The 22,386-nt window shown below is 37.5% G+C and overlaps 1 protein-coding gene across 1 annotated transcript in view; it reads left to right on the top strand.

The window, feature by feature from the left end:
- The window catches only part of ndst3 (N-deacetylase/N-sulfotransferase (heparan glucosaminyl) 3), a 60,699-nt gene that overhangs the window by 20,964 nt on the left and 17,349 nt on the right, over positions 1 to 22,386 (top strand). Inside the window, exons 3-6 of the mRNA XM_052546388.1 lie at positions 1,542 to 1,629; positions 2,785 to 2,939; positions 10,010 to 10,195; positions 17,757 to 17,885. Of these exons, the coding sequence (XP_052402348.1) occupies positions 1,542 to 1,629; positions 2,785 to 2,939; positions 10,010 to 10,195; positions 17,757 to 17,885 (558 nt within the window). The remainder of the gene's footprint in view (positions 1 to 1,541; positions 1,630 to 2,784; positions 2,940 to 10,009; positions 10,196 to 17,756; positions 17,886 to 22,386) is intronic.

Genomic DNA, 22,386 nt, shown 5'->3' with positions numbered 1-22,386 from the left:
TTGAAAAATTGGGTCAGCCACAAACAGCAAATATCAAAAGATTTTCACAAAAAAAAAGTTTTTAAAATTTTAAGCATTGTAAAAAAAAAAAAAAAAAAAATCTTAAAACATATACTGTAGGTAGACTAAAAAAAATTATAATATATATAATACCGTAGTTTAATATTTAAGAAACAGGTTGCTGGCAGAACTCTCTGGGGGCATGTTCATCATGTTCTTGCCTGCCCAGATGTAAAAAAAAAACCACTCCTTTAGGTCATCTTATTAATTCCAAATATTATAAACCATTTTAAAGGGCGTTATGGCAATAAATTAATTTGAATTCATATATGTTGCTGAAACCAATCAAATGTTTTAGCAAAGAAGTCATTAAAACTTCAGATGTAAAAAAAAGAAAATGTATATTAACATAAAAATGTTATGTTTAATCCAGTGTGTTACTTGATGTTTCTTGGTAATTATTTGCAAAATGTATTAGCAATTTCTGAGTGAAAATTTTTCTACATCAAATTTCTTTTGCCATGTGCTTGAATACTGATTAATACTTCCTGTTTATATGATCACATAAAAAAAAACAGATACCTTGATGCAAGAGTTGGTGTAACTTACTCACAGTTTTTATCGTACCCACTCCCCTTTACCTTGCTTCCTGAGCCATGAAGCATCAAACATCAGGCTGAACCTCCCGAAAGACACATAACACACTCGGATCAATATTCAAAAAGGCATCTCACCAAAAGCCTCAGTTTTAGTAATATCACATTACGGCATGAACATTGAATTAGATGAGGCCAGATCATTTTAAATTAATGAGCACTAGATCAAAATGCCACTCTATTAGGTTAGGATGCAAAGCGCACACACACTGGCGCACTGTCACGTGGGCGAGCTGATTCGATTACCAGGATGCGAGTACCTGTGCTGATTTTGTTGCTGATGTGTAGTTGAATGTAAATGGAATTAATTACCAAAATGTCATCAGAGATAACTGCCACACTGTCACTGGAGGATAAAATCAAATATATTACACCTGTCTCCTGGGTCCCGTCCGTGTGTGTCTGCCTGTGCGCCAGAGTGTGTGTCAGCATATCTTCCCGAGCTCTGTGAGTAATGATTTGATGACACCGTCTAAGTCAGTCAACACGCCCCTTCCTTCCTTCTGCGATATTGCCATATATCGTACAAAACAGTGACATACACGCTCACACTCACTGTCAGTTGTCAGACAGATATTGATTGTATTTGCATGGTGTCTTAGGCTAGAAATATATGAGACTGTTTTATTGGAACTGCTGCAATGAGGCACCTGCCAAACCCAAATGCCATTACTCATCCGGGAAAGATCGATCACATCCTTATACGCATATACTCAGACTGTGAGCACATAGACTACCGCATGATGTTAATTCAAAAAGTTCAATATTGTGGTGTATATTATATTTGATTGATATATAATAGATAAATGGACATGTACTGAGCAGTGGACAGGCAGTCAACAGTGCAATCTTCAGCTTCTAATGTTTGATGTTTTTATCTTCCAGGCTCTTCTGGAAACACAGAACATGCTGAGGTCGTACATTTCTAACTTCACCTTTAACCTGGGATTTTCTGGGAAATTCTTCCATACAGGTAACTGTGTGTGTTAAAAGATAAACTGTGTTAAAAGATAAAATGTAAATCCTAATTGGTTAAAGCATACATAATCACACTGCTATAAAAAGGTGTTTTGTAATATTCTGACTGGCATGGTAACAGAACTCTGCCATAGCAACTCTGAAGTTTCTCTGGTTAATCATGTTCTATTTTTGAAGTGTGTGTGTGTGTGTGTGTGTGTTTGTGTGTGTGATAATATTAAATTGAGTTAATATTAGAGTCACTGATTACTTTTGCAAATTGTACCTTATTTCTGGACAAGAGCCACGTACATAGGAAGAGACCAGTGTTATTATTTTAAATCAGCTTTATTTTTAAGTGTTGCTTGTTAACCTATTAAATTTAATAAAATTAAATAAGTATATAAATATTCAATAAGTTTAAGTTTAAGTATTTCTATTTCATTGGTCACACTTTATTTTAAGGTCCAATTTCCTCTATTAAAATAGTATTAACTGCAACTTTTGCCTCAGTGAACTCCTAATTTGCTGCTTATTAATAGTAAGGTAGTTGTTAAGTTTGTTTAGGTATAGGGTAGGATTACGGATGTAGAATATAGCCATCCAGAATATGTACTTTATAAGTATTAATAAACAGCCAATATGTTAATAATAGGCATGATAATAACCAACTAGTTAATAGTGAGAAATATGAATTGGTCCCTATACTTAAGTATGGGTTAAGTTTTGTTAATTTAGTTAAAGTAATGAAATATGTAAAAAAGTCCCCGCAATTCACAGAAACAAATGTGTGTGTGTGTGTGTAGCATAATATCCAATCAAATCTTATTTCGTCAAATTATATAAAAAGTAAAAATATTTAATTGTATAAGAATACATAAAATGCTATGCATAGATAAATACTATGAAACTATTCAGTTAGCTTTAGCAGTACAAATTAGTATAAAATTATATTTCCCTCATGATCATTTCCACCACAGAATCCTATTAAACTAAATAAATGTTTGAGCAGTGGTGGAAGTGATACTGCAATAGAAGTGACATTTGTTCTTCCATGATGCCGTTAGAAACTGACTAAGAGTTTTAGGAATTCAAGATTTTGGCATTTAGGAATTCCACAGGCCCAAAGGAAATCCACAGTATGCTAATGAGCTGATGTTTGTTTGTGTAGGTACACAGGAGGAAGATGATGGAGATGATCTGTTGTTGAAATATGTTGATGAGTTCTGGTGGTTTCCTCATATGTGGAGTCATATGCAGCCTCACCTCTTCCACAATGAATCCTCTCTGATGGAACAAATGATCCTGAACAAAGACTTCGCTTTGGTGAGTAAATCTACACCTCTTACTTGCCCATTCACAATCAGTGAACAACCATCATCCAGGTATTATCACATCCGGCGAAATACCCATTCACCTAAGGTACCATTACCCCGCCAGCGAGTCGTGTCATTTACTGGGAGAAAATGAACACTAATTATGCATGTTTTACATGTGCTTTGAGACTTCAGTTGTTCCTCAAATAGAGAAGTGCCTCTTATGATTTTGACAGAATCATTGAAACCTAAACAAGAACGGTGGAAGTGTGAGTGTAAGCGTGTGTGCTCTCTTTTAGTTATCTCTCGGTAACACTCCTGCATTTATTTGTCCCCCTTTTTCTGTGAAGCAGCACTCTCATGCCACATTCAAAGACACTTTGCTAGCAGAATGTAAACTCTGACACATATATTTACCCTTCATGTATTTCAGAGTGATACACATTGTCTAAATTGATGCAAGTGACCCGAGTGCAAATCCGGCTCATTCTGTTACCTGATCCCTTACACTCGTCTGCTCCTTTTTGTTCCCTGTCTATAAAATGGACAAGATACATCATGTATAAAAAATTAGGATTGCCCTATTAAGACATGACAAAAACATTCAGATTTCCAAGAGATTTTCAAAGGAAAATAATCTAGCTGTCTGCTGGCACACAGTTGGGTGATCATTGGCATTCTTCATTGTCACACAGCCTGTTTTATTTAGTTATGAGTTGTTTGGAAGCCAAACACTATGGCTAAACCGTTATAGAGAGGATATCTACATGACCCACTGAACAAGTAAATTGTCACGCAAGTAAACTATCTATCCATTGTGTTGTGCAATGCCACTTGTGCACTTGTGGTGTAGTTTGGCCTTCTGTTTCTTTTTGTAACACTTTGTAATAAAGGAATAGTTCACCCAAAAATAAGAATTTTCCTAAAAATGTATTTACCCTCAGGCCATCCGAGATGTAGATGAGTTTGTTTCTTCATCAGAACAGTTTTGGTGAAATGTACCATTACATCACTTGCTCACCAACGGATCCTCTGCAGTCAGAAAGAGTCCAAACAGCTGATAATCTACAGTTGACAATACTCCAGTCCATCAATTAATGTCTCGTGAAGCAAAAAGCCAAGTGTTTTGAGTATGTAATGTAATGCTACATTTCTCCAAACCTGTTCTGAAAAAGAAACTTAACTCAGTTTTCATGTGGGGGTTGAACTACTTTTTTAATGGAGAGTTCCAGAAAGAAAAATAAAGATTCAAAATTCTGTTTATATATTGTTTATATATGTTTACAACAACGTATTGTAGATGGTTGTGTACTCACTAGTTGCCTATGTCTAGACTTCATCTTTACTGTTAGGTTGCATATTAGCATCACTGTCACTTGGCTTTTTAGAAATATAATAAGAATATAAAAAATATATATATTAGAAATACAGCCGTGTGATGTGAACGGCAGAGTGAGTGATAAACTACAGAGCATAAAGTGCCCCTGCTGAAAGTCACAAATAAGCACAGCCTCTGTCTGAAAACATAACCGCCAGCTAAATTATAATTTGAGTCATGCGCTACGGCTTGAGCAGTTTAGCTAATAGTTTTTTATGCAAATGCAGTTTGCATTAAAATGTGACTAAAATTAAGATTTAACAAAGTTCTTATGAAAACAATAATCTGTTTCATAAAGCTACTCATTGATTTAGCCATATAATTATTATCTTTGTTGTTTATTTCCAATTTATATATTTATCCATAAAGAGGCCTTCATGTTACAGTACAGCCTTAAATGGCTTTTAGTGTGTTTAGCCATCTGAGAAATAGAATTAGAATTAGAAAGAGAAATTAGAAATTAAATTAGCTTAAAAGGTTAACTGTTTTGCACAAAAACTATCTTAACTTAATTTTTCAGCAGCAACAAGCTACTTTTTTTCTGTCAAGTACAGTAGTAATGTTGTATACCAAAACAATGCATTTCTGTAAATCACTTGTTTGCTTTAGAGCTGAGACAATAATCATACACATTATGAAAAAGCTTATGAAAGCTGTCCCACAATGTCCTCTCTTTTTAATTTGTAGCTTTGGAGCCAGATTAACTTTAGTAATTCACTTTGTTCAAATGATTCATGAAATGAACTGAATAAAAAAAGATGTTTCACAGATGCAAACCTCTGCTTGTGGTATCAAGTCTTTTGTGGTATTTTCTGTTTTTATAGCAAAATATTGCATTTAACAGTGCTGTTCATTACAATTTTTTTGACTCTGGTATTCTGTTTTTTTCTGTAAATTTAACTGTTTAAGTTAAATGAAGTTTTAATCACTTTAAACATGAAAAGTCTACTAAAAAAACAGTTTTAGTCGCAGACCCAGACTTTCTATCTTAAGATATACATCATAAAAATTATAATTAGTTTATAATAAATAAAGTAGAATAATTATCAATCATTTAACTGTTTATTGTGTGAAAATGAACAAAAAATAGAAATACCTTTGAGATTAACCATACTCTTTCAAAGTAGCGCCCCCAAAACTGGTGTTTATTGCCCTGTGTATGAGGGTCAGATTTTGCCTAAATAATGCAATCCAAATGTCCCCACAAGGATAGTAAATTCGGAAATCAACTACATTTTGGAGAGCAGCCAACAGTGCCGGTATGGAAAAGCACAATAAATATACTAAATAATATCTTAATTAAGATTCATGTGATGGTTATGTCATTTGCAGGTTTCAGCAAGGGTTTGGGAAGTAGAAAATATAATTAGCACAGTATACAAAAAATAGATGCCAGTGGAAAGTCTACACCATTATAGAAAAAACAAACATGTGTATGTGTATGAGTTGTGTATTTCTCTAGAAGTCTAAATGTAATATAAGTAGTAATGTATCCTTTTTTCAATATTGTGACACACATCTGAGTAAACCAGATTATTTAAAAGAAAAATGTAGATTGGGGTCTTGGTTCAGTTCATTGGTTGTTGATTGGATGTAGGCAGGCTTAATGTGATCTTAAAAAAATCAAACATATGGATGGATGAATAATTCACAATGAGATTAACATGAATTTAGAAAATAGATTCCATGTCATGCTGACTTACATACATTTTCCTTTCTCAGAGCTTTATAAGGTTCTTTTCACAGTCAATGACAATCAACAAACTGCACACTTCAAAAATTTCCCAGTAAAAATCTCCTACATGAGTAACCAAGGTCAAGCAGTTAGCATGCGCTTGACTCTGGGCACAGAGTTAAACAGACTAGTGTCTGTCTGCTCAGAGGGCAGAGACTGTGAGAGTAAGGCTGACAGAGAATTTTAATGGGACATGAGCAGAAGTTTGATAATCTAGAGAAGAGGGCTTTGATTTGCCTTTATTGGTTTGGGGGTTTGATTAAATCAGAGAGCTGTGCAGCTAAGCTAACAGATGAGTTTACATGAGAGGATGGAGAATGTGGGCGGCTGTGTGTGTGTGTGTGTGTGTGTGTGTGTGTGTTCTCACATTCCCACATTCTCTTGAGGGAAATTCTGTGGATTACTGGATCCTCATGATGTGGAAGTTACATCTGAGAATTCACCTCAAAATACAGTTATCGACTTAGCTGTTCTTTAGATGTCTTTTATCTCACCTATCTGATTTTAATTAGTTAGTCCAGAGAAATGTAAAAATGAAAATGGATTTTTCATAAAAATCATAAAGTCTCGAATCAATAGCTCAGAGGTAGGTCTGTGTAACTCTGAAGATAAGTGTGAATGAGCGCACCAGCTATAAAAATGTGTGTGTGTCTCTGTCAGGGAAATAGGATTTTTGGTAATTTTGTCTACTCAAGCACTCAGCAGATGAATTAATGCAGTATTAGAAGTACTAAATATGTGTCTATATACATATATGTATCACAGTATGTTCTAACCATTTATGAGCTTTCTCTTCAGTGTAATTCTGGGGGGGGGGGGGGGTGATTGGTTGTCATGTCCAGCCACAATCATGACAAGCAACAATGAATAGGATGTATTACAGTGATTTCTGATGTATCTTGTGGCATGGAAGACTGGAGTAAAAATGCAGCTTTTCCACCACAACTGTGAAGACGACGAGTATGTAGAGCTGTAGTCAAGTCCGGCTTTGTCGAGTCCAAGTCAAGTCCAAGTCCAGGACTAGTCGAGACCGAGTCAAGACCGAGTCCAAAGAGGTTCGAGTCCAAGTCAAGTCCAAGTCCAAAAGTTTCGAGTCCAAGTCCAAGACCGAGTCCAAATGAAAGAAAAAAGGGTCCTCTTCAAGACCACATACTTAACTACTGATAATGTTTGTGATGCGAGAGAAAGTATATCTCCTATTCTAAGAAAATCATTTTACATTATTATTTGTAATGATCAAAAAGCATGTGCAAAGTAACAACTCTGTAGGACAGGGGTCTCCAAACTACATCCTGGATGGCCAATGTCCTGAAAAGTTTAGCTCCAACTGGCCTTAAAACACCTGGAAGATTAGTGTGTCTAGTAAGAGCTTGATTAGGTTCAAGTGTGTATAATTAGGGTTAAAGCTAACAGGGGCGTTAAACAAGATCCTGGGCCCTATGCATAGGCGATCCTGATGGGCCCCCATGCCCCCCACCCATGAAAATATCCAGGTAAAAAATATATATTTCAGATTCATACTTTTCAAGGGCCCTCTCTTCCTTTGGGGCCTTGCTAATGAGTGGTTTTACCCCCAGTCCGACCCTGGGAGCTAAACTTGGATAAACAAACAAAGTTTGGAACTGTAAGGTCAAATAATTTTTATGTACTTTATTTTTTGTTGACATTATATCTGTGGTCAAAAATGTATATGACTATGCCTAACTGGCACAGTGCACAGACACACGCAAAGCTCGGGATATGACAAATGCGCGCAGCAAGGCTAGAATGGATACATTTGGCTCTACTGGACATGCGCACATAAATACAGCGACATTTTTGTCATACTGTGCTAGTGCTTGCATAGACTAGTCGAGCTCTGTCGGAAACAATCGACTACTCCAGCATGCATTAACCATAATGCATACAAAGTGTTTGCAAGTACGACGTGAATTTTAGAATTACAATATTGCGTGGAGCTGTTACTATATGACCTTATCTATGTTGCATGTAAAAATAAAATATGTAATGTAATAATTAGGGTTGTGCCTGAAGCCGAATACCTTATTCGGAAAGGCACGGATAATGGCTTAAAAAACGAATAACGCTCAAGGAATAATTCTGCCTGAATACTCGGCTAAAGCTGACAGAGTCTGGTGTTTGCTAGATAACAGGTGAGCCAGGGGATCAGTGCCAGAAGTGAATGAATGTAAACTTTATGAGTGAAAAGAGAGCAAATCAAACACCGCATTGTTGTCGCCTCTCTGTTAATCTCTCAGAAATCAGAGCGTTGCAAGAGTAATTTTACCTATAATAATACATCATAGCTACACGTTATATTATTTGTATATATTTAAAAGGCAAATATTGAAAGCTTAGGCTACCATGATACAAATGAATGGAATAAGCACAGCGCTCACCAATCAAACAGCAGCATTGCGCATCTCAGTCTCTCAAAAACCAAATCAGTTCTCTCTCAAGAGTAGGCTAATAATGAGCTTCGATACGGATACATTGTCTACTTGTCCTACATGTTTGCATATTTACATTTTGCTGGTTTGCGCGGAACACACACATCTGTTTAGTGAAGTTCATTAACATTAAGACTCGCTCAAAGTGTTCTGCGTAATGAGAATGTGTGCATTGAATGGATTCAGTCGTGTTCAAATGATCACTATGACACGTTTGTCATGAAATCTCTCTGCTTGCATGATAAATATTATTTTAGAAATTAGAAATAATAGAAATAATAATTATTTCAGTTTAACACGACATACTTGTTCAGTGATAACTACGAAAAAATATATAAAAAGTCATAACAGTCTTATCAAGTAACTGTACGATGTTGTATCCGAATGCAGATAGGAAAAATTTTGTGATTGTTACAGATACAAATACTGGCTGTTACATGAAAATGTAAATATGTAATGTCATATATAAAGTTTTTAAAATTTACATATGTAATTGTTGCATAAGGCTATACATTAATACGCGTTTATTGATAAAAAAAAAAGGCTATCTAGGTGTAGACGTAAATAAAACACAATCTAACAGGTAGAAAATTAAATTAGAAACATCTAAACTTTTCAGGTCGCAGTAAGTGCACCACTGGTCATGCACATCCTTTCCCGGAACAATACTGAAAACTAAGGCAAGATGGAGAAACAGACGATCATAGTTGTACAAGGATAGCCATTTTTTAAATGAATCTATTAGCAGAGCTACTGCAAGTGATTTTAAGTGCTGGAATTCCATTTATTCTTTGCTGAAACTTCTGCGTCATCATGGAGAGCGGGTCATGGTTGCCCAGCAACAGCAGACGCCACTGGAGCGCAAGCGCAGGCTACAGAGTGCTTTGGAAATAAGGAGAGTGGCGCGCCTAGCGTTTTCCACACGTTTTCAGTCGCAACATCATGCAAATGTGGTTTTGTTTTGAAGGAGAATTTTTTTTTTTTTTTTTGGAAAAGCACTCTCTGTATTAGCTTAAAGCCCTCAAGTTAACATTGTTTACTGTATTCTTTCAATTGCTCTAAACACATATTTTGGGTGACCTTTTTTATTGAATGCTAGACATCAAGTTGTTGTTATTTTCATCTGAAAGAAGAACTTTTTTCAGTAAGCTAGGCCCTATGTGTTCAGTAAGCTTGTTTCAGTAAGCTATGTGTTTTCAAGGCTTCAAGGTTTTATTGAATGCTATCTCTATACAAGTGCAAAGTAATGCATTCTTAGTCAGTCTTTTATTTTGTAATTTTAAGAGCCATAAACATATATTGCAATGTTAAGGAATTCACGTTTTTTTCATTCAGATATGTAAATCAACATGTATAAATTGTTAGTAGTCAATTAATGGGGAGATAATCTAAATCGAATCGGTCTGAAAAAATTAATCATTAGATTAATCGATGCATCGAAAAAATAATCGCTAGATTAATAGTTTAAAAAATAATCGATTATCCCAGCCATAATTTCTGTGTATTTCTCCTTACAGGAGCATGGTATTCCAGTAGATCTGGGATATGCCGTGGCCCCTCATCATTCTGGTGTATATCCAGTCCATATTCAGCTGTATGAGGCTTGGAAGAAAGCATGGGGGATAAGAGTGACCAGTACTGAGGAATACCCACACCTCAAACCTGCGCGCCACCGCAAGGGATTCATTCATAATGACATCATGGTACGGCGCAACATACAGAGGACACATCATTGCACAACACAGAAATGTTGCGTATGCATATGACAAAAAAAGTTAATCATTGTTGTTTTTTTTTTTATGTTGAATAAAATACAATTTCTCTGGGACCAAAATTGCAGGAAACAATCACACACTCGAAAGTTCAATATCACAGAATATTAATATTGGAAAGTGTAATAGTTTAATATTTGATTTCATCCACAGGCAATGTCGTTCATGATCCTTCCTCAAATCCTGATTAAAAATGTAGCGGGTCTCATTTGGGAAGCCAATCATCTCTGAGTTAAAGAGAAAACGCCAATGAGTGCATCCACTCATTCATCTTCAGTGAAAGATTGCTTCAAACCTTCCCTATTTGTTCTTTCAGACTGGTAGAACAATGGGTAAGCAAGCCTTAAAGTCTCTACCGAGACCACATCCCCACCATATGGAGGTGAAATGTGGATATACTTATATGGACTGACTCCGGGGGCAGTACTACATTTGGAACGGGTCTCTGAGGCAGGTCCTACATTAGAGTAGTGATGGAACGTCTGCTAGAAGAGACTGACGAGAGTAGGTTTGTCAAGTGAAGACATGAGTTTACAGATAGGGAAACCTTACCATGGAAGAATATAAATATGGGATACCCGTAGGGAATCAAATCATATGTACATCTATTCCAGTACAGGGGCTGACCGGAATTCAGCATGCTGACACCAGTACTGGGCCAGGCGTCAGACTACTCCACCAAGTCTGACTGCCGATGGTGATAGAGGATGCTCGACCAAGGTTCGACAACCGGGGAACTCTACTGGGAGAAGAAAGGTCCTCGCATCCCCGTGTGGGAATGGTGCAGCAAACGTGACACTAAGGAAGAACCAGCTCTGCAAGAAGGTTGTAAAATCTTGCGAAGGTGTTAGGTGTCATCCAGCCCACAGCTAGACAGATGTCTGCCAGAGAGGCACCATGCGCCAGCGCCCAGGTGGAGGCAACACTCCAAATGGAGTGGACTCTTACCCCCAGGGGGTCGCCTAGGGACTGGTATGCCAAGGAGATGGAATCCACTATCCAGTGGGACAACCTCTGCTTGGAGACAGCCTTCCCTTTCTGCTGAACTCCAAAGCAGACAAGGAGCAGCTCAGAGCTTCTGAAGCGCTGGGTGCAGTCCAAATATATGCATAGCACTCTTACGGGACAAAGCAATGCCAAGGCTGAATGTGCCTTCTCCGGGGGCAGCACTTGCAGGTTCACCAACTGATCATGGAAGGGAGTGGTGGGAACCTTGGGCACGCATCCAGGCTGGGGTCTCAGGACAATGTGAGAGCCGAACACAAGGAACTCGTCACTTACCAAAAATACATGGAGGTCCCTGACCCTCTTGATAGAAGTGAGCACGATCAGAAGCGCTGCCTAAAGAGACAGGAACTTCAGCTCAACTGAATCAGGCAGCTCAAATGGACCCCTTTTGAGTCCAGCCAGGACAACAGAGAGATCCCAGGAAGGTATTAGGGGTGTTCTAGGAGGATTCAACCCTCTGGCCTCCTTCAGGAACCTATCGATCATGTCATCCCTTTCCAGGGACCAGCCGTGCACTGTATTGTGATGTCCTTTGATAGCAGCAACATACACTTTCAAGGTGGAGGGTGACAGTCTACACTCCAACCTTTTTTGTAGGAAAGAAAGCATGACTCTTACCGAGCATCTCCGGCGATCTTCTCGGCCAGAACACCACCAATTTGTGAACAGACTCCACTTCAAAGCATAACCCTGTCTCAAGTGGCCTCGTATGAAGCAATCTGAGTGGCTTTACTGTGGCTGCGGATGCCATATGCCCTAGGTTGTTTCAGTGGAACCACTTGCTCTTCTCTCACTTGACCTGAAGCCCAACTCTGATAATACGTTTCTGCTTCAACATCTTTAACATGAGCTTGTGAAAGGCCCAATTCAAGACTTGCAGATTCAAGATAGATCGATGGCAACAGCTTTTCTTGGGTACGATGAAGTAAGGGCTGTAAAACCCAATCCCCATCTCAGCTGGAAGGACTGGCTTGATTGCATCCTTTGCCAATATGACAGCAATCTTCTTGCACGAGACAGAGGCATCTTGGACTGCCACCGAAGACTCAAGAACACCATTGAACTTAGGTCACGTAGGTCACCTTGCAAACTGAATTGCGTAGCCGAGTCAAACCGTACAAATGAGCAGCAATGGGGTATTGTGCTGGGTGAACAAGAAGGCATCATGTTCAGAGTCATCACAGCAAAACTCCCTGTGTCCCTAGAGGGACTGGCCAGAGGCGTGTGGAGAGGCATTGCATCTCCAAACCGCGACCTCTCAGCCACTGGCGATAGAGGGCATCATGGTTGAGAGTGAGGAAGCAGTGCGTCACTCACTGTCGACCCAAAAGCCTTGCAACCCAGAGGAAAGGGACCGTGCCATGACTTTCGTTGCCCAGAATGTGAAGTCAGTCGCCCTGTATGTAGCTCTTGCATCAACCCTGGGTTGGTACTACCCTCCTTTATTTGTTTTAGCGCCTTGGCTTGGTGTACCTGCAGGATAACCATAGCATGCAGAGCAAAGGCAGCTTGGCCCGCGGCACTGTAAGCTTTGGCAGTGAGAGCTACCGACAGCTTACATGCTTTGGACAGGAGATGTGGACGATTCCTCCAAGTGGCTGTGTTTTGCAGGCACAAGTGCAAATGTCAACATACACCCTGGCTGCTCCGCCATCGAGGGTAGTGAGGACAGAAGAAGGAGACGAGCATTTTCTGCCAGTAAAATTGGCCATCCATGATTTTGTCACCTCTTCATGCACCTCCGGGAAGAAAGGAACTGGAGCAGAACATGGTTGTGAGCCACGCTCTGTGCTGAGAAACCAATCATCAAAACTTGAGCACTCAGGGCTGAGCGTTGTATTCACCTCCAGCCCGATGCTCATGGCTGCTCGAGCAAGCATGTCTGACAACTCTGGGTCCAGTTTGGCAGTGGCAACAACACCCGAGGGGGGCAGTCCTGCCAAATCTTAATCCTTAGAGGCCGATAGCCCATCCCCGAATTCTGCATTCAACATCAGATCCTCGGTCCGCTCACCAAATGACACACTGGGACCGCCCATGCACTGCAGAAAGAGTGAGAGATCCGTGGGGTGTGGCCCAGTGGAGAAGCTCTCACAGTCACCCTCAGATCTCCCAGAGCACTAACCAGCGGTACTGTGCTCATGGCAGAGAATCTGGGATGGGTAGTGACAGAGGGGTCTGCTGCACTCCCCTTTAGGAAAGAGAGATGCGATTGCAGCCCTGCCATGGTCATACACCCACAAAAGATGTATAACTCATCCATAAGCACCGCTTCAGCATGCTAGAGGCCCAGACACTGGAGACAGTGATAGTGGCCGTCGACAGAGGAAAGGAAACAACCACATCCAGAAGGACACCAAATGCAAAATCCACTAACAAATTTTCATTAGCATTTTCTCTTTAACTCAGAGATGATTGGCCTCCCAAGCCCAGACAGCAAGCAGTTTGAGCCCAGATCCGGCCAAAATTGCTTGCTGTCTGGGAGTAAGACCCCTTATGTCATTCCACATGACTCGTAGTGACCGACAGATAGGGAAATTTTCTTAACCCGTTAGTGCTATGCTTGCAAGCTAAGCTGTCAATAACAAACTTACTTAACATACATAACGTCAGTGATTATGGACAAGACCCATCTCATGCTTTGCAGGAGGCTGTATAGATTTGCAAACTGCCACTGGTTGCTACAAAGGTAGTGTTGTGAAAAAGCAATGAGAATTTCCTGCAAGAGACTGATACAAGATACAAAATACAAGCAACATTTAGCATATCGAATCAATGAAACACAAATACAATCCAAAAGAATTAATGATGATGCACTGGGACTCCAAGTGAAATACCCCACAGTACATTCACCACAGCCAAATCTATTAGTGGTATACACACACACAGAGATCTAGACTAGATGTCCCCAACCGCAGCTTTGAATAAATTTTTATAAATAACTTTTGCTTTCTCTGTCCCTCATTTCTGGTTAAAGGATCTATAGTTATCTGAAGATTTCATTTAAAGTGATAGCTCACCCTGAAATGAAAGTTCTGACATAATTTACTCAACTTCATGTAACGTTCAAACTCAGATGACTTCTTCTGTGGAATACAAATGGAAATGTTAAGTAGAATGTTGGATACCATTTTTTCTTTTCTTTTCTTTTTTTGCCATTCTGAGTGATATCTGTTTTGTGTACCACTAAATAAAGGTCATAAAGGTTGTTTTTTTTATGTAATTTCCATTTGCTTGAATCAAGATAAATGTAGAAGTAGGGCCTTTAATTTTGTTATAGTACTTAAATTTATATAACAATATCTTTAAGTAAGTCATTTTATTTCTTACCCAATGGACCTTTATCACAGCGGAATTGATTACCGGAAGTGCCAATCAAAGCAGTGTATCGATTCTTGCTGTGTCCTGTATGCTTTAATCACCTAGTTGAAAAAAAACCTGTTAAAATAAGCATCTGCAGGATAATTTCAAAATTACATTAAAAAAAATGAAATTTTAGTGAATTCGATTATTTTAAGATGTTCAGATATTTTAATGAAAAAAAAAAACTATTACTGATTAAGAAAACAAGTTTTTGAAACACAGTGCAATCAATTTCATAACTCTTATGAAACAGCAGGAATTAATGCACCTTTTATTTGGTTCTTATTAGGGATTTATGGGCCCGATACTGCATTTCTGTACACATTTAAATATATAAACAACATTTATTTTAAATGTCAAGCATACACGATTAAAGTAAAAGTGAAACTAGCATGTTTAGCTTGCTTTAAAATTATGGTTTTTATTTTTATGCGAGGGTCCGCGTACAGTGAGTGTGACGCAAATTCCCTGCATTATTTTAGGAAAATGTTTTGTGATTACAGTATTATTGAGCTTCTGCAATGGAGCAGCTCTAATGCACCATTAAAATGAACATTGAAAGTAACAAAAGTTTGTACAATACAATATTATATTGTATTTCTGTAGCCAACATTTGTAAAAAAAAATGACAAATGCTGTGAAAATACAGGTATTAGTATCCGTATCGACAAGTACCAAATTGAAAGTATCGGTATTGGAATCGTTTCTCAAAAAAAAAGTGGTATTGGTGCATTCCTAGTTCTTATGAATACTTGTGTCTTGTTTTTGTTAGAGCACCAGCCCACTATAAAATGTCTTTCTTTCTTCTTTCTAGTGAATTAGAAAGTGTCACTTTTTCCTCATTCACAATACAAAAGAACAAACGCTGGCAGACCTAGCTCAGATAAGATTTTTTTGCATGCAATTTAGCTGTCATCATCATCTCTTTTTATGAGCATTCCGAATTTAGCCAAAGGCAGATGTTTTGCAGCAGGTGTTTGTAAGCCCAAATCTCTGGCTTTTTTTATTTAACAGATGCACCAAAACAGGTTTTAGGTCAATTGTTCGGACACCTGTGGCCTAACTACTGGCCTCCTCGGTGCAAGCATGACAGTTCTCAGACCAGAGAACCAGAGCACTGTATACTGATGAGTGTGGATCCATGGGGCTATGAAGCATGTCAGAGTGTTACAGTCTGATCTGGCTCTGCAATACAGCAAGTCGACAGCGCGCCATAGAACGAACTGCTTCTTTCACAAACCACCACAATAATATACTGACAGGGCGAGTTACATTCAGTGAAAAGAAATGGCAGGGAAGGCGGTAGGCAGAAAAGCATACAGTAAGGACACGTGAATAGAGTTTAATAAATTCTTCAGCCATGCTGGTGGGACAGACAGTTTAGTGTGTTTGCACTGGAATTTAATTTTAGAAGATGGAGTATATTCAAATATTAAATCAAGAATACATGTTTGCAATACAATTGTTCTTTGCCCATCAAGTGTGTGCACATAGTTTCAGCAACAGCACACATATAGTGGAACATGCGTGCCGCACAATAATACACAGAGAGAGATGTTAAAGTGAGAAAAGCAATTAAGTTTAAATTAAATGGAACAATTGGAGAGAGTCCCAAAGATCTGTTCCAGGTCAATAAAACAGTCCGAAAACAAGCATATGGGCGATGAAAGCTCTTATCAGTGCATTAGAGCCCAATGTGTTTGTGGCTGTGTTAATGTAATAGATTTAGCTTTTTTAGCAGTTTGTTGTAGGAGTCTAGCTGCCTCTCTGATATTTACACACTGTTATGGTGTCTTGAGAAATTGACTCTGGTTGGTTCTTATAAATGTACCAGCATCTCTCAACTTTCTTGTCAGAGGAAGTACAAGTACAATTTGTCAGATATACACTATACTGTTCGAAAGCCGAGAGTTTGTAGGATAAAAAAAAATACAAAAATGTTTTTGAAAGTCTCTTATCTAATGTAATTTCAATTAAAAATATACATTATATATATAAATAAATATATATATATATATATATATATATATATATATATATATATATATATATATATATATGTGTGTGTATGAGATGGCAAAGCTGGATTTTAAGCAGCTTATTAATTCCAGTCTTCTGTGTCACATAATCAGTCTAATTTTCTGGTTCTCAAGAAAAAAATCGTATTATTTTCAATGTTCAAAAATGTTGTGCTGCTTTAAATGAGCTGATATAAGATAATGAGTTCTTGGAAGAATCTGATAAGAAATGTTAAAGAAATGTGAAAATGCAAAGAAAAATCTCCTTTCCATTTAATCTCATTGCTTTAAGGGGAAAAGTTATAATAGTAAAATTTTTCAAAAATGAAAACCTTTATATTTAGTGACCTTCATGCTGTTCCGAACCATATTATTTTTCTTACTTCAATACTGTATTACAACTTAGCAAATTTCAAGCAAAAAAGCAGTCTAGATTTCTAGTGAATTTTTCCAGTGAATGATGAATTACATTTCAAATTGTTCCTCACATAAAGCTATTTCAGAACATTTCAAATATACTGAACAATGAATTTCATAGACTACTTTTATGATACGTTTGTGTATTGAAACCTGAAAGCCTCAGTCACATTCTTTTTGTAATTACATCACAAAGAGCAGTTGTTTTGTCAAAATACACATATGTAAAGTGCTTTACTGTACCTGGGCGTGAACTAGAAAAGGAGACAGCAGTTTTTCTGTAGTTGCCAAGCAGTCATTTTGTCAAATTGAGTCAGTGTATATTTTTATTCTCTTTCTCTTTTCTTCTTGTCAGTCTTTGCCTGTATGCCACATATTTTAATGAAGGATTCAGCTTTTTCCCACTGAGAAATGATTCTGTTTTCTTTGAGTGATTTAGACAGAAAGTGAATGGATGAATATATATGAAATTGTTTCCTCGCAACACTTGAATACATATACATAGACATGAGCCTTAATGAAATGTCACGTGTAGAACTCAAATTGGCAATATTAGATGATAAAAAAACCAGAGGTTAATTAATACACCATTTAAAGATTCACAATTTGGTTTGCACTGTATTGACTGCTAATCTTCATAACCTTAAACTCTGTGTGTGTGTGTGTGTGTGTGCGTGTGAGAGCAGGTGCTGCCCCGTCAGACATGTGGTTTATTCACACACACCATCTTCTATAAAGAGTATCCGGGAAGCCCTAAAGAACTGGACAAAAGCATACGAGGAGGAGAGCTGTTTCTGACCGTCCTTCTCAACCCTGTGAGTGCAAAACACACAGACATACACACACACCGCTACTCCCTGACATCTCTGCTCATTTCATTCTATCAGCCTGTTCTATTGTTTTTCTCTGTCTTATTCTGTCCTCATGCCCCCTCCTCTCTCTCACTCTCTGGGTTTCCATGTTAGTGTTTCTTATAGATTTGTTCTCCCAGCATGAATCACTGTTCTTATGTTGAAACTCTGCTCTGCTTGAATCAGCACCGCAATGAAAAACAAGAGCGTGGGTGTACATGTGTGTGTCGTGTATGTGCGCTGTATTTCTACATTAATTCAGTTCTTCTGAACTAGTAGGTTGCGACCCAGAATTGAGTCACAGGTCTATTCTGATAGGGTCATGAACTGCAGCAAAGAAATTATAATGCATCTAACCATTTAACAATACATAGTTTACATAGAAATAAAGAGGATATTACATTTTGAAAGAGAAAGAATGCTTCCCATGTATTTTGTTGTGCATGTCAAAGGTCATGTTTGGCGCAAATCTGTGCTGTTTGTTTTGTTGCTGGGCTGTTCTATTACAAATCATTATTGGTAAGTGAAATTAAAAATAAATGACAAATGTAAATAATTGGAAAAGCTCTATATATATAAAGTACTTATAGATAAAGTACTGTATGTACTGTGAACTTCTTGTACTAACATCCTGTGCCGTCTTTATGTGTATAAGGTATAAAAATTTAATGTTTAAGAGTGTGTTTGTTTGTGTGAAGAAAGCATCAGTGAATCTTCTCCTTTGGCTCCTCTGGCCATTAGTAAGGGTTGACTCATTCCCATGGTACAGCACTGACCTGAAAAACCAGCTGAATGTAGTCAGAGATTGTGTGTGTTCTCATGTTCGCACAGATCCTGATCATCTGCTTTATACCAGCAATAATAAACAACCCACAGAGAGAGCGGGTGAAATGAACATAAGGAGATATGGAGGTGTGAGGATGTAGTATATTGTTGTCAGTGTGTGTGGAATGAGATTGTTCACTTCACACTTACCTTGCCAAATCCAACAGTGTGTGATAGTGTGTTAATAGTGTGTTAAGTGATTGTGGTTGTCGGAAATAAAAGAGGAATCGATGAGAAACAGATATTGAGAATATTTTTTTTCTTCATAGTGTGGAACAGTATATGCGTTTAATTGTATTTTTAACTATTTATTATTAGTATTAATTCATGATTATTCATGTTGTGTTATTGTGGGTGTGGCTTTAGAGTCTGGACTCCACCCCTAGTGAATTAAACATGAGTCTTCAATCTCTAAGCAGCAGTAATTCAATTTTCGAATTCAATCAGAACATCACACCGAATGAAAGATAAAGCAGACTATTAGATTCCTTTGTGGATTTTATTTGAATACCAATTCTACAATAGGCACCCAAACCAAACTATTATTGAGCTTAAAAGTGCTGTGAGAGCTCTGTAGAAGCGCATTACCAGTAACATGATCACACATCTGTCTTTCTACGTTAAACTCAAACCCATCACATACATTCATTAATCTGACCGTAGGCTCCCTGATTTATTCATCCCAGCCACATTCTTGTGTGTTAAAATGAATCACTGTTAACATGAAGACAGAGTTCTACTTATTAATGACATACGTCATTCTCTTCTCTTCTCTTCTCTTCTCTTCTCTTCTCTTCTCTTCTCTTCTCTTCTCTTCTCTTCTCTTCTCTTCTCTTCTCTTCTGTATCAGCATTGATTAAACATTTCATGGCAGTGATAAAAATGTTATTACGTTGAAAAAACATTGGTACAACATTGATTGAAAAAGGAAAAAATGTCCACCATGCCTTGAGCTCTCTTTGTCTTTCTGTCCAGAGGGCTTTAAGGGAAACTCATTTATCTGCCCATTCATTATTGAGGTCCTCTCCCTGAAACTAGGTGTGTGTGTGTGTGGAATGAGTTTGAGAGCATGAGGTTAACAGAGCATAAGATCAGTTACAGAGGGGAGAACATTGTGTTTTTGACACTCCATTTTACCCTCATTTATGCCCTTCCCAGAAAACAGGACAGTATGCATGGGGCGTTTGTTACAGGAATATTTTACACTAAAATGAGCATTCTGCAATTACTTGCTCACCATTATGTTGTAACAAACTCGTATCCTGTTTTTTTTTCTGTAGAATCAAATGAGAAAAGAACAGACCCAAATGTATTTAATTATACTCTTGTATCATATTATATTCCCCTTAGCCATAACTCTCAGATCAAATATACATATGGTCCATTGCGTTAGGCTATATATATAATAATGGACCATATGACGGACCAAAATAATCATGATGGACCATATGACTTTTATGTTTCTGTGACAACAGGTTTACAAACACTTTTCATTTGAAATCTACTGTAGTAAAATTTTGTAATCAACAGTTCACAAAAATCTTGAAATCTGTGTGAATGTGAAAATAAACCATATTGGTGCACACAATGCACATTAAACTCAAAGGGTATGCGGAGATGGAGTAATTAGCAGTTCATGAGCTGTTCACGTGTAAATGAACACAATGCCTTGCATCACGCTGGAATACAGTGCAACAGTCTATATACTTAATTAAATTGCAGCCTTTTGTTTTTGATCTGCACACTATGCCATATCACAGGTTTGATTTTAGTTTGATTGAAAGGCTTTGCCAAAGCTATGATGCAAAATGCAGTGTTATCTTTTATGTTATTATGAGAAGCTTAAATGTATTTTGGGTTCATCGTGAAACTGTAGCAGGGCCAATTAGACTGTGGCAGATCATTTGTCTAGGTAAATTTATTAGAAAATAATTCTTAAGATATATTATATTTTCCCAGGAAAAATATTAGAGTTTTGAACAAGATGGGGGTGATTTATTTTTATTTTTATTTTTATTTATAGCAATCATTATGTATGTTGATGTCAACTTTAAATTATCCTGATAATGGATGGTCATAGAACATCAGCACCGAGAGAGTGACTGTAAGTGGAACTAAGCAGTTTGTACAGGAAATGAAAGGGTGTCAAATCAGAGAAAAAGATAGAGGGAATATGTGTTTGTGTCTAAGCAAGAGAGTGACAGCATGAAGGACAGAAAGAGAGGAATGACGCTTGGGGACAACATTTTCCAGCTGGACTCTCCTGTTAAATGAGCTGATGGTGTGTGTATGTGTGTGTGATTCTGAGTGTTAAGTAATGCTATCTTAGGGAAAGTTAGAGAATGATACAAACAACAGAATCACTATTTTTTTATCTATATTTAAATGTCAAAACATTAAGCTGTGAATGGAACAGCTGTAGAATAGCATCAGAATATATAAACATGAAAATTCTACCCCTCTTGCATTGCTGAACTTTCCAACCTTTATGCATGAAATGCTAAATCACAATTTTTGAAGAATTGTACTGGACTGCGGAGATTTTCTCCTGTTCAGCTTACTGACTCAACGATCTGGTTGCAGCAGTTAACAGTTTTGGGTGAACTGTTCCTTTAGTATTATATGCTAGCAGAAGAAGTGTGTGTGTGTGTGTGTGTGTGTGTGTATGCGTGCATGTGTGCGTGTGTGTGTGCGTGTGTGTGTAAATGCCATGGTCAAGCAAAGTCATTATAAGTACATGTGATAATCATGTAGCACCAATCTAAACATGTAGGTCAAGATTAATACTACACAGAACAGAAAATCAAGTTGGAGTTTGCAGGTGTACTACATGGAGAATAGAGTAGAATGATTAATGTAGAGATGGACTACAACCAGCAACTTTTCTAGTTTTTCTAGTCAAATTGATTGTTGCCTAAATAGAAAAGTTTGACTGTGTCTGGGTTTTTGTTTGTTTGTTAGTTTGATCTTCCAAGGGCACAAGCTACTGTCTATGTTACAACTTAGCCTGGTTACTGAGTATTTGTGTGTTCTACCATTAAACTTATATTTAGTGCAGGGAATGAACCAGCAGTTGGTGGATGAAAATTTGTCTCAAACAGATATATGGCCAGAATTGTATAGCATGAATATGGCTTTAACTGAAACATAATACCAAATAGTAAATATCCCAGAAGTAATGGTAAGAATAAAATGATCAATATAATAAGAGTTATTTTAAAAGATTATAATTTTATAACTATATAAGATAATAATATAATTATTAATAATTTATATATTTATAAATATGTTATAACTTATTGCCACTTAGTATTTTTAGTAATATACATATTTTATAAACATAAATAAAAATTATATTTTTGCTTTTTTTATTAGTTTTTTTTTAATTAGTTTTTATTGACCGTACATTATTGTAGTTCCTCTATGCCCTGTCTCTCTCAAACCTGTAATACAAAGTCCCTTCTTCTGACATGCGCAATCTGTTCTGATTGGCCAACTGACCTTGTGCATTGTGATTCGCCGAACACCACAAGCATTCGTCGGAAATGTAACGCCCCTTTCCATAATCGAGAGCTTCATCTTTCAGAATAAATGTAAAGACAGTTAATCATTTCCTTTGTTTTACCATCAGTTCAAGCCC

Source organism: Carassius gibelio, chromosome B1 (assembly GCF_023724105.1).
Source record: "Carassius gibelio isolate Cgi1373 ecotype wild population from Czech Republic chromosome B1, carGib1.2-hapl.c, whole genome shotgun sequence".
In the NCBI taxonomy this organism is placed as follows: domain Eukaryota; kingdom Metazoa; phylum Chordata; class Actinopteri; order Cypriniformes; family Cyprinidae; genus Carassius; species Carassius gibelio.
The sequence above is the reverse complement of the archived record's forward strand: the minus strand, read 5'-3'. Positions and strand labels throughout refer to the sequence as shown.